This window comes from Dasypus novemcinctus, chromosome 4 (assembly GCF_030445035.2).
Source record: "Dasypus novemcinctus isolate mDasNov1 chromosome 4, mDasNov1.1.hap2, whole genome shotgun sequence".
In the NCBI taxonomy this organism is placed as follows: domain Eukaryota; kingdom Metazoa; phylum Chordata; class Mammalia; order Cingulata; family Dasypodidae; genus Dasypus; species Dasypus novemcinctus.
Window position 1 is genome coordinate 165,216,018 of NC_080676.1, and position 13,103 is coordinate 165,229,120.

General features: G+C 55.7%; 1 protein-coding gene across 4 annotated transcripts in view; it reads right to left on the reverse strand.

The window, feature by feature from the left end:
• Positions 1–4,652: 4,652 nt before the first annotated feature.
• Positions 4,653–13,103, reverse strand: part of HSF2BP (heat shock transcription factor 2 binding protein) — a 200,600-nt gene continuing 192,149 nt past the window's right edge. For all 4 annotated transcript variants that reach the window (XM_071214990.1, XM_012518311.4, XM_058296303.1 and 1 more), the window contains one exon: positions 4,653–5,415. In XM_071214990.1, coding sequence (XP_071071091.1) covers positions 5,136–5,415 — 280 coding nt within the window. In that variant the 3' untranslated portion in view covers positions 4,653–5,135. The remainder of the gene's footprint in view (positions 5,416–13,103) is intronic.

Below are 13,103 nucleotides of genomic sequence, written 5' to 3' on the forward strand. Positions count from 1 at the left end.
CAATAAATGGAAGTTGTTACATTTAGTTTTCAGTAAGCAAAAAAGAAAAAAAATTTAAAAACAAAGCAGTAGCCCTTCCTGCAGGGGGTGCCCTCTCCCCCGCCTCCCCCTGCCCTGGCCTGGGGGGGCGAGTGCAAGTGAGGCCTGGACCAGCCCCTGAGTGGTGGCAGGCGCCCGGCCGCTCCGGCCTGGAGGAGGGAACTTTGTCCTGCCCCAGCCTGGCTTGTCTCAGCAATGTGGACCCTCAGGGACCCCTCTGAGAGAGGGGTGCGCAGTCACCCTAAGCAGGGGACGGCTGCTCCTCCCCAACAGCCCGCTCACTGCGGCCTCGTGCAGGACGACGCAGACACGGCACAGAGCCTTCTAAAGCCGGAAGGCCCGCGATGGGCGGGCGGCTTGCGCCACCCTGCCCCACAGGGGTGCCCTTCATCGTCGGTCCATCCATCCTGCTCACGGGGCATGCTGTCTGTTCGTCTGTCCTGGACAAAGAGGGTGCCCACCTCTCCTCTAACGGGATTGAAGCTGCTCATCAGACTCTGGAAAGTTCCGGGCGGGAGAAGGACAGACCCAGAGCTGGAGCTGGGGCAGCATCGTGACCAAGGCCCCCACCCAGCTCTGCCATGGGGCACGGCCTGGCCGCCCGAGGCCGGCCCACCTCCCCACTGACCGCGAGGGCACAGAGCATCCCGGCACCCGGATGCACAGTCCTGCGCCAGCCCCATGCTCCCGCACTTGGCGCCGTCACACGCCCAGCTCTGGCCTCTGTCGTGTGAGACGAGCGTGGCCTCGCACCCAGAGCCGGGGCCTCCTTACCAGGGAGCCCAGGACCCGGGGGGGGGGACTACTAACCCCCAGAAATTATGTACACAATGGCCTCTTTCTGTATGGAACATTTATCAGACTCTCAGAGCTGCTCATGACTCCAAAAGCGCTGAGGGCCAGCGTCCTGAGTGTCACAGCAGGGACGGGCGAGTGCGAGGAACGAGGCGGGCGGTGCGGGAATCAAGCAGCAAGGCCCGGGGCACTGGCCTCTGCAGGGAAGGCGACAGCACCACCAGCGCCTGCGTCCCGCAGCCCCATCGGGCTCGCTCAGGGGTCCGCACTGCCCCCACCCCAGCAGGCCCTGAGCAGCGAGGCCTCGCCCACAGGGGGGCTCCTGGGGACAAACTCCTCTGACATGTCTCAGCACCAGGGACTCACCACCTGAGAGCACAGCTACCCTAGCACCCCCAAAAGGATCAGTGAATGTCTGGTGGTTGCCACACTGCTCCCAGCCTCCAATTGCTGCCTTCCCCAAAAAATCCAAGTCGCTGCATGACCCACGAGACCCTCACCGGCTCTGCCCAATCCCCACACCCGCTGGCCCCCCGTGCCCATAGCCCCCAAGCACCTACAGCCCTCGCACCTGCCGGCCCCCCATGCCCACAGCCCCTAGCACTCATGCCCACCAGCCCCCAGTGCCCACAGCCCCCAGCCCCCATGCCCACCAGCCCCCAGTGCCCAGAGCCCCCAGCCCTCATGCCCGCCAGCCCCCGTGCCCACAGCCCTCACACCTGCCAGCCCCCCGTGCCCACAGCCCCCTGCCCTCATGCCTACCGGCCTCCCATGCCCACAGGCCCCTGCCCTCATGCCCGCTGGCCCCGCACCCACAGCCCTCCAAGCTAGTCTTCAAACCTTCCCCAAACAGGCCTCTGGAGCAGTCTCTGCGCCTGCAGACCTTCTGTCTGGGCTGCCCTGCGCCCAGATCTCCCAACAGCAATCATTTATTTTACATAAAACTGATCATTCTGAAAAGCTGAACTGCAAACACGCCTTCAATTTTAAAACGTAACAGCCTCTACGTGCAAGAGTCATGCGTGCTAGGGAGGTTCTAAGAGCATTTACGTGCACAACACAGCAACCTGGGCAACAGCGTAGGAAGCGTGTGGTAGAGGCTATTCAGGGGCCAACCCAACCGTTTTAACAATGTGAGCACGGCGCCCACAAACTGAGTTTTCAAATGACAGCTACAACGACCTTGATTTCCTGACATGCACTAGCACAAAGACTCCAACCTCGCGCCCTGCCACGAGAGGCAGCGCTCAACCAGCCGCGCTCCGAGCGGAGAGGACGCTGGGGCTGGGTCCTGAGAAGATGGGGTGGGGCCTTGTCTCACGCTGTCCCAACCCTGGGCCCCAGCAGTGTCGCCGGATGCCGGAGGGGCCACAGCGCCCTGAGCGTGCACCGCCTGTGAGGCTCCCACCCCATCTATCCCCCACCCTCACCCGTACCCTGCTCCTCTCCGCCCTCTCATACCCCCCTCCTACTTCACATCCTCCCCACCTCCCACCCCACAGCCTCCCTGCACCGGCGACCTTCCGTGAGCCCCTGCGCTGGCCTAACAAGTCCTCCTGCACCATCCTTGGCAGACGCACCATGGATGGAAAAGCAGCAAAACTCAGGTTAGGACTATTTAAACAGTAAGACGACAGGAAGACCAACCAGCCTTGTCATGAAGATGGAACAACATGGCAGCTCCAGCACGCAGCCTGCACGTCCGTGCAAACCCCTCCGTGCCCATGGTGTGATTTCCAGCATGGGTCAAGCTTACTTCGGGCCCCCAACTTGATTCTCTGCCTAGTGCTTCCGCTTAATGCTCTGGAATAAGGGACAGACCCCGGCGGAGCAGCCTCCTCCCAGGGTCCGGCTTACCTGATACCGAATCGCGCCGTGAGGATGGAGGTGCCTGTGACAGTGAGAACATTCTGCTCTTGAACTGCCTGCGACTAGATTCGGCTCGGATGCAGGCCCTTTGCTTCGACCCCTCCAGAGCGCGTGGCTGGTGCATCTCAGTCCTCCTACAGGACTCCTTCGTAAACAGATCGAGTGCACGGAGAAAAGGGCTGCAGAGTGGAGCGAGCACCCCAGGCAGAGAGAAGGCGCCTGGGGCCAGGACCGGAACCAACGGTGCAGAGAGGCTGAGAGGGCCACCAATGCCAGACGCTGCAAGCAGCAAGGCCCAGAGGACAGGGGAGGGACGAGGGACGCCGCCACTGTGCCCTGCCAGGGCCTGGCCGCCCCCGGTCGCAGCTCGGGGAGGAAGCTCTCCCGATGATGCCCGGCCTTGGACACCTCCGCGGCCTCAGAAATGAAAGCTTACAAGGTAGCAGATCCCACGGGAACAGCCGCCCATTTGTGGAGTGGCGCCTTGGCAGCCCTCAGCAAGCTCACGCCACAGCCAAGGCCGCAGGCAAGCGTCGGCACCGGTCTGCGCTGAAATCGCCTCTTCTCGGACTCTGCCTGGTCATGAGAGAGAGGGCGGGAGTAGGGGAGGTGGGAGGAGGGAAAGCGGGGTCTCTGCCAGCCTGCCGACATTCACCCCTTCACAGCCCCAAGGAGAAAAGGAACTTCTCAGCCTTAATAAACTGAAGAGTATTTTTTAAATTAAATTTTTAAAAAATGCATTATTTTACAACTTCTGCCTCTCATTTAAAAATTCACCAGAGGCCTCAAACACTGCAAATTCCATATTTTACATATCCTTTTTTAATTTTACCAAGCAAGTTTTCTTTAGATGGCTAGATACAGAAATACTAAAGACTCTGGTTTCCCCTTAACCTTCACATAAGAAGAAACACCACTTCTTAAAACTGGCCATAAGCACTTTTTCTATGATACACACTCAGAACACATGTTTGTCACAGGTTTCTTCCTGACTCTTTAATGAGAACTCTTCTATCCTCAGCATCTTAGAATCAAGAGGGAAAAAGATCCTTCATTCTTAAGCACACCATCGCTAATTAGCTAAACTATGAACATTCAAGCGTTTGGCCTAGTTTTATTTTATTCTATCTACTACTAACCCAATCTTTGGCAGAAACAAACTCTGCAGTTCTAGAGGAGGCAAAAACAAAGGACAATACCCATCTCAGTTACCTAACAACCCAAAAGAAAGCGATCCCAAGCTAGAATATAAAAAACACAACATCTGCAATTTTACTCACCTGTCGTCAGGCCCTGTAAGAACGACACACAGCACAGACGCAGGGAGGGAGCAATTCCCACCCCCGTGAATTTTAAGCTGCCTTTTACACAGTTCCCTGGCTTTGATGTGCTAATGTTCCACAGTCCGTCCGATGAAGCATGAAATTCAAGCAACTGTGCCTCCCTTACGCCACCTCAGCCAGCATCAGCCATAACATGCACGTTGGCTATATAGATGTGCTGACAAGGAAAATGCAGTTACTCTAAAAGAGTACTCACAGCAGAGGGGGTGCCCCCGCAGGGGACTCCGCATTTGCTCTGCGCCCGCAGGGTGCCCCTGAGGTCCTGACGATGGGTTTAAATGGCCACCTCCACGCTCACCCTACCTGGTTTCTGCGGGAAGACACTGGACGGTGTGACTCTTCAGCAGGCCAGACAGACAGGGCGGACGAGCTGGCGCACACGCCCGCGGGCAAAAGGGGAGGTGGCAGTGTCCCTTGGGGAAACTCACCGACGATGAGGGGCTTTCCCAGGGTTTACTATAGGAAACCCTGACTTCTAAGGTGATGACAGCTCAAGGGTGCCATCGTAAAGAGAGTTTTTACACTAGCCAAGTACATGAACTGTAATATACAGAAGGAAACCACCTTCCAAACACCAAATTTATAACGCTGCAGAAAACACATCAATCACTCTGACTTTCTTTATTCAAAAATAGAAGAGGCACAGAAAATATAGAACTAAAATGCCCAATGTCACCTGAAATAGCAGGCTCGTGAAAGGTTATGAAAGTAAACACGCGTGGGGGACAGGGGTGAATGATAATTACTAGAGAAGGAATGAATAGTTTTTCAAAAGGAAGGTGTCTCAGGAAAGCCGAGGCCCAGGAGTAGCTGGTTGTTTCATCTCCCGTTTGCGTGGGTGAAACTAAAGTCAGAGAAGGTCCACCAAGCAGCAAGAGCCCCCCCCCCAGAAGGCCTCTCCCTGCTCCGGCAGAGATGGGCAGGGATAGGTGCCTGTCCTATGGGGAGGAAGGAGCCTTACACCCCTGGCAAGAAGAACCAACCCACCGCCCAGGCTCGCCCAGAGGAGGGCACGCAGGGCGCATGCTCGATCCAGTCTGTCTCCTCAGGCGCACTCTGCATGGCCAGCTCAGGCCTCTGTGACAGTTCTCAGAACACAGGGGAGGGACTTGGGGAAGGGGAAGGGACACTGGCGGTTTCACCAACAGCCCCGCGCCAGCCTACGCGTCGTGCCCCAGCACGCGAAGGTCCTCCAGGAGCTCCTGGGCCACGCGCTGCAGGTGGGGGTTGCGGCTCTTGGACATGGCCAGGATGCGCTGCAGGGGCAGGGAGCTCTGGAACTCGGAAGCGGACTTGGAGAAGACTTCCGGCTCGAGGACCACCGACTGGACCAGCCGCAGCACGTGGAGGCACACCTCTGCATCCGGGTCTAGGAGCCAAGAAGTAAAGCTGTTTAGGATGGAACTTTCTTGGGGCAGATGCTACCCTTGAGGGCTTCTTGCCTGCTTGAGTCACAGAATTATTTGAAAGTTTAGAAAGCTGTGGGCTGACCCAGAAACAGTCATTTCTCGATGTAAAAGCTCTTAAAAACAGTGTGCAAAAATTCAGTCAGGTAACCCTTGTTCAAATATTATTCACATGCCCATCATTTTAAACACTGAACTGAAAACCTGGGCATTTTCCCTGCCGTTTGCTATAATCCTGTTTTAAAAGGCACTGCCTCATTTCCACTCTGACTGCAGCAAATCCCTCAAGGGTCCACTGAGGTGCTGTGCTGCGAATGCAGTCTCACACAGCAGCACCCCGCTGTTTTCCACAGGAGTGCCGCTCAACCTACACAGCCTGTCATCTGACATGCACGGCAGCCATCACCACAAGCAGCTCCACCACACCAGCCCGCCCCACAGCCACCACCCCCGGACAGGACGCCCTCAACCTCCTCTCTTGGACGTCCTCTTTAAGACGCCCCCCGAAAGGGTCCTGGGCCTGGACTAGGCTCAGACCAGCACCCCTGCTCAGCACTTCACCTCCACAGGAAGCCCATAAGCAGGAAGGGGAACGGCAGAGGGACTCAGCAAGGCCTCAGCGGGGCAGGCCTGGAGGAGGGCGCAGCCCTGGCCCCGAGCCCCACCCAGGTGCTTCTCCCCGAGGGAATGAAAGCTAAGCTGCTGGGGGCGCGGGCAGTATGCCCCATTGCCCCCATGGTAGACCCCAGACTTGCTGGGGGTGAGGGGAATGAAGGACCCCTGGAGGCCTCCTGTTGTGGAGGGCAGGACACTGCTCTCAGAGCACAGAACCTGCCAGAGACACAGGGCGGAGCTTGGGGACCACAGGGAGGAGGGGCAGACTCAGGTGGGCACTGACACAGGTGGACAGGCCGAAGACTAGGCTGACCCAAGACAGAGATCTGCCCCTGCATCCTCCAGCACCAGCCCAGCCAATAGCCAGTAACACGTGAGAGCTGTCTACAGCCAGGGCGGGGGCAGAGCACAGAGAGAGACCCCTCCACGGACAGTTCCAGGAAGGCTGAGAGCCGAGGGTGGAACAGGAGCGTGGAGGAAAACACTCGGCACCTCGGCCTTCAGCCTTGACACGGTGTGGGGACGGGTAAGGTAACCATGGCAACAAAAAACCCACCTCTGACCCAAAAGCCAGAACACAGCAGGTCAAACCCAAAACGTCAAGGAGAAAAAAATAAATAAATAAATAAAAACAGAAAATCTTAAGAACTGAGAAAAACAAAAGGACACACCAATAAAACCAAACATTTTTTAAAGGTTTAAAACTGGTAAACAAAAACAAACTCTAGTCAGACTTAAGAACAGAAAAGAGTAAAGACAGACAAAAATTACAAATACAGGAATGAAAGAGAGGACATCACTACAGATCCTACGGATATGAACATTAATAAGGGAATTTTATAAACCGCTGTGCCTAAGGGATGGGCATGGGGCCAAGAAGCTCCTGGGAAGGCCCCAGCCCAGGGACACAGGCCACAGGGACACTGAAATGGAACCATGACGTGATGGAAGGCTTCTCTTTTTCCACCTGGAAACCAAACCACCCAACAGAGATTACAAGAGTGGATTCCAGCTGAGGGGCTGCAAAAGCCAGACTCTCTAAAGGAGCACTTGGAGGAGCCCCAAGACACTGGGGAGACAAGAGGAAACGGAAGCCTCTGGCACCTGCATTAAACTCAGCCCACCTGTAGTCAGATTAACAGAAAACCAGACTAAGGCCTAGTGACAGCTGGGCCTCAACTGCCCTGTAGGCCATGCCCAGGTCCCCACAAAATGTACAGGCCGTGCCAAAAGGCAAGAAGAAACAGTGCGCTGAGACAGAGCAAGCATCAGCACCAGGCTGTGCTTCATGTGCTAAGGGCTCGGCAGAAAAGGCAGACAGCATGTGAGAAAGCAGAGGGCTGAGGCCAGCAGAGAGATGGGACTCTGGGAGAACCAATTTCACCTGATACCCCAATCAAGACATTACCCCTCACTCTCTGTTCCACTGCCCTAATTTTAATTCTTTGGATAGCACTCTTTAGAAGCATCTCCTCTCTCCTTCCCCCAGACTGAAAACTTCATGAAAGTAGGGCCTTGTCTGCCTTTCTCGCTGCCACGTGCCATACCGAGAGGAAGGTCTCTTGCATGTTTGCTGAATGAGTGCGAAGGCTGCTCTTTACCTGGCAATGGCTGATATGATACAAATGCTATGGAAGTTTCACAATGAACAAAGTGACTAGGTGAGTTGAAGAGAGCTAAGCAGTCCCCAACAAGGGTAAAATAAAATGGGCCACTGGATGTTACAGGGCTTCAAGAGCAAATGACACTGGCCAGCCAGGAGTGCAGAACGGCAGGGACGAGCAGCCAGTGCCAGCAGCACACGGAGAACTGGTGGGCTCCATAAGTGCAGAAGGGGGCTCCGACTGGGGAGAAGGCACCTGCTCAAGGGCAATGGAGCTGGACAGGACAATGGGTGTCACAGAATGCAGGGCTGTTCTGGGGCACAGGTGCACGCTGACCTTCTAGACCAATCATGGAAAACCTCACTACTCGAGACTGAAAACACTCAGACAGTCAAGCTCAATTTGGGTTTAATGAAGAGTGAGGCAACTCCAATGAGAAAAGATAATCACCTCGGCCAGCAAGGTGCTGGATGGTGCACATGTTAGAATTATCTGACAAGGGATTTCGAGGCCAGCATCACAAAATTCCTTCAACCAGAAACTATGAACTCACTGGAAACTAGTGAAAAAGTAGAAAGCGTCATCAAAGCAGCAGAAGATAGAAAGAAGAATCTGAAAGAATTTCAGAACTGAAAACATACAATAATTGAAATAAACTCAACAGAGGGCTCCGCAGTGGGATGCAGGGTCAGAGGAAAGAATCAGTGAATTGAAGATAATACAACAGAAATCACCCAATCCAAACGACAGACAGGAAAGAGCCTGAAAAAAATGAACAGGGCCTCTGGGACCTGCCAGACTAGGACAAAATTATTGAACCTTCGTGCTGTCAGAGTCTCAGAAGAAGGGAAAAAGAAGGCAGGACTGAAAAACATTTGAAGAAATGATGTCTGAAAATTTGCCACATTTGACAAAAGACATAAGCTGACAGATTCAAGAAGCTCAGCAAAGACCCAACAAGACAAGCCCAAAGGTATCTGTGCCAAGATACACAGTGGCCAAATTTCTGAAAACTAAAGACAAAGAAAAAATCTTGAAAACAGCAAGGGAGAAAGCACACCTCCCTGCAGGGAGAAGCAGCTCAGTGACACTGGGTTTCTCGCTGGAACCACGGAGGCCAGAAGGAATAGCACAACATCTGTCACACACTGAAAGAGGAGGACTGTCAACCCAGAACCCTAAACCCAGGGAAAATATCCTTTAGAAATAAAGGGGGAGATCAAGGCATTCCCAGATGAAGGAAGATTAAGACCCTGAAAGAATGGCTCAAGGACACAGAGACGTGGACAGGGACGTCCAGAGCAGCACTACTCTAACAGTCAAGAGGTAGAATGACCTGAGACTCCATCAGAGGAGCAGAAAGATACATGTTCTGGCCACAGAACAGACCACGTCCGGCTGTTAGTAGTGATGCCACAGCAGGGGCAGGGGTGAGCCTTGGAACCACCCCACTAAGTGGAAGCAGCCAGACACTAGAGGCCACACAGCGCGTGATCCCCAATCCTAGAAGTGTCCACAAGGGGCAAACCCACCCAGACGACGTAGATTAGTGGGCTCCAGGAGCAGAGTGTAGGGGGAGTGGGAAGTGACTGCTAAGGGCACTGGGCCTCCTTAGGGGTGATGGAAATACTCTAAGGAAGGAGTTGCTGACATCCAAACCCTTCCACATGACCAGCAGGAAGGGCTGCGTGATGATGGCTGCGAATGTACTAAAAACCACTGAACTGTAACACTTTAAATGGGTGAATTCAATGGTATGTGCATTATATCGCAACAAAGCTTTTTTTTTTAAAGACATTAATAGGAAACGCAAAATTCAAATTAGGGCTGAAAGTTAGTTAATAAAATTGCACCAACGTTAGTGTCCCGCTTTCGAGAGCTAGTCTCTGGTTAGGTAAGATGTTACTAGTAGGGGACCCTAGGTGGGCAGTAGCTTTTGAAAGCTAGTCTCTGGTTAGGTAAGTAGGGGACCTGGGTGGGCAGTAATTTCTACCCTACTTTTGCAACTTTTCTGTAAAACTAATATTATTTCAAAGTAAAAATTTTAAAATAAGAAAACTGAAAAAGAAAGGGCTAAAGGAAGTCCTCTAAACAGGAAGGAAATGACAACGGAATCTTAGAACATCAAGAAGGAAGAACATCAGAAAGAGGAATTACAGACAACTTCCCTCCTCTTCGTCTACACTCAGGCAAATGAATGAAGTAAGCTTCCCCCTGCTTTTCTTAATCGCAACCCCTCTTGATGTTTGGGGGCTGTTTCCCCTACACACAAAGTCCTATCACCAGAGTCTGGATAGAAATAAAATCTCTGCGTCAAACCACACTGCCTCCTGAACGGCAACCTGGCGGTTAAAGTGTTCCTGTCCTTAAATGCTGTGATCCAGAAGAGAACGTGCGAAGGGGCGTCAACGGTGCCCAGGAGCCACCCGGGCGGGCACCTCCGCACGCGCCAACAGGCCCTCAGCCTGAAGCCACTGCGGCGCCTGGTGGCACGCAGTGGGCAGGGGGTCTGCTGCTGCAGACAATGACCTTACTCTGCAGGGCTGGGGACCCAGAGGCCAGGCCAGGACTCCCACGGAATGATCTGGGCGTTCCGAACCACCACTTCTCTGACCACACCCCAAGGCCAGGGCACTGACACCCACAGACCCCTGCGTCCCCGGAGCGCCCACCCCGCCCAGCTCCACCCCATACACGGGCAGGTGCCGGCAGCGGCAGGGCCCAACTGTGCTGGCCAGGGGGCATCCACCAGCCCAGCACCACTGGGCAGGGGAGGGAAGGGCAGAGCCACATGCGCTGCCCATCAAGCTGTGGTAACTGGGGCCCGGGGGCCAGGACACAGAGACGAGACCCCCTCCTCCCACACACCAGCTCCTGTTAACAGGGAGCTGCTGAGGAAGAGGAGGGAGGCCCGCCTACGCGAGGTACCCAGGCAGGGTCCCGAGGCCGCATCCCTCAGGCCACCCCACGGCCCTAGCAGAGCTGATGGCAGCTGGGTTATACCTTTAACGCGCTCATTTCAGACAGGTGCCCGTCACTGCTTCAAGTGACAGCAAACCTTCCTTCCTTTCCCTCCTTGGCACAACCCGTTTTTGTAAAATCCGTGTTGAGTGTACAGTTGGAGTGTGGAAGCTGAGCGCGTGTGGCATGACCGAGAGCAGCTGCGGGGGAAGCCACCCGCCAGCGGTCCTCCAACCCGCCGGGCCTTCCTGTTCAGAAGCTGATGGTAGAAATGCTCCCCTCACTGGCGCGAGGACGAAGTGGAGATCCGTGAGCGGTGCCTGTGCAGATGCCTGGGTCGTGGGCGGCCTTCAGCCCACAGCAACTACCCAACTCCCGAGCACCAAACTCCCGACCCAAGTCCCAGGGACCGTGTCAGCACCACGCGCCATGCCCTCTGACCTGGCCCTGGCTGCGTCCCCTCTGCCGGCCCCGCCCTGCTGAGCCCGACTGGGACCCGAGGCACCTGCCCGTTGGCCTTCCAGGACTGCCCAATGGAAACACGAGCAGCGCCCCGCACGCAGCCCGCCTGCCCTTCCTGGCAGCACGAAAGCACACCTCGCTGCCTTTTGCTCTTTACTGCACTCTGCCCTGTGAAGGCAAGGACGCAGGCTGCCTCGCTCGCTGCTCTGCTTCTGTGTCCAGAACAGCGCCTGGCACAGCAGGCGCAGGCGCTCAAGAAGCATCTGCTGAAAGAGTTAACAGTGGCCGGGGACAGAGGCCAGGGGGACTACAATACCAGAGAGGCGGGCAGCGCGGGCCCCTGTGCCAAGCGCTGTCTGCTGGGAGCGAGGCCCGTACGTCTTGGCAGCCCTGGGCCCAGGCTGGGCTCTCAGTGCCGTGAAGGGCCAGCTCTTCCCAGCCTGACCCACAAAACAAGGTAATTTCAGTCCATATCAAAACAGCCACCTTCGTGGGCTCTGATGGGCAGATTCTAACACTCCCACGGAAAAGAGCCACCCGCAGCTCAGCGCTCCTGAAGAGCGCAGCGGGAGGAGCCTTCTGCCTGGACACCAACCCTCGGCAGTCTTGATCAGAGACGCTGGCTTCGCGAGACCCTGGAAGGGCCATGCAGGGACGTGTGCTGACAGAGGCGGCAGCAGACCGCAGAGCAGGGCAAGGAAAGGCCTCCAGGAAATGGTGCTGGTCAGCGGATACCCAGCTGAGCCCACCACTCAGCACACCCAAAAACGAGGCAGCCTGCACCCAACAGCAAAAGGCAGCGAGAGCTGCCAGGAGGTAACCCGGGAGAGGAAGCGCGTGACTGTGGGGAGGCAGGACCCGCTGTGACCACATCCGAATTAAGAACTGCTTGTCCAAAGACAATGGTAAAATACAAAACCAACAGAGCTCTGGTATCCAGAAATACAAACAATCCCAAATTAACAAGAAATGACAGACAACCAAACAGAAAAACAGGCCAGGGATTCGACCAGGACTCAGTAAAAGGGGACCTGAATGGCCAGTAAACCCAGGAGAAGGGGTGTGGGCTCAGAGCTCCTCGGGCGGATGGTGCTCTGCCCGCCAGCCTGCAGGAGGCCGTGAGCCAGGGGCTGAGGGCAGTGCCAAGCAGCCAGAAGAAGCTCAGGCTGCCGGTACAGGTCCACGCTGGCCCGACCTCCGTGGAAGGCTGGCACTTCCAGAGACCCCAGCTCTGCATTCCTGAATACGTACCAACAGGGAAAGAGGCACATCTCCCAAAAGACAGGCACGAGAAAGATCGGCGCAGCACTGCTTGTAAAACTCAGGACCCAGAAGCAATGACACGTCCTTCAACAGTAAAACAGGTCAGCACAGCAGCAGCTCCCAGCGTGGGGTGGGGACGCTGTGCCCACGGGGGACCTCTGGTGAAGCTGGTGGCAGTTCTGGTTGTCACAGCTGGTGGGGTGCTACCGGCGCCTCATGGCAGATGCCAGGATGCTGCTCCACCTTCAACAGTGAACAGCCCCCACCACAAAGCAAGACCAGCCCAGACATCGACGGTGCCAAGGCGGCGCGAGCCTGCTGAGGGCAGCAAGGAGACGTGGCAGCACGGGCGAGGCTCCCAAACGTGCTGCGGGATGAAAACGCCCTCCCCAAAGCATGACCGCCCTTCTATCACGTTCAAGTCCAGGAACAAGGGCGCGTGGTGGTGACCAGGAGCAAGACAGGCGCCGCTGAGTGCTGGCCACGCCAGTGCCCAGCCTGCCCGGTGGCTGCCCAGGGCGCTCCTGGTGGTAACTCTCAGAGCTCTACCTCTGTTTTGTGTACTCTTCTCCAAGCACGTCATACTCTTCATTAAAAAGTAATTCTGAGAAAGGAACAAAGAGAAGCGGGAAAGAAGAGAGGGAGGCTAGGAGGGAGGGGATGAGAAGGGGGGAGGGGAGGGAGGGGGAGGGCTGGCACGGTTCTAGAGACGCCTTCCTGCGTGCCGTTCCCCCTGCCCCTGGCCC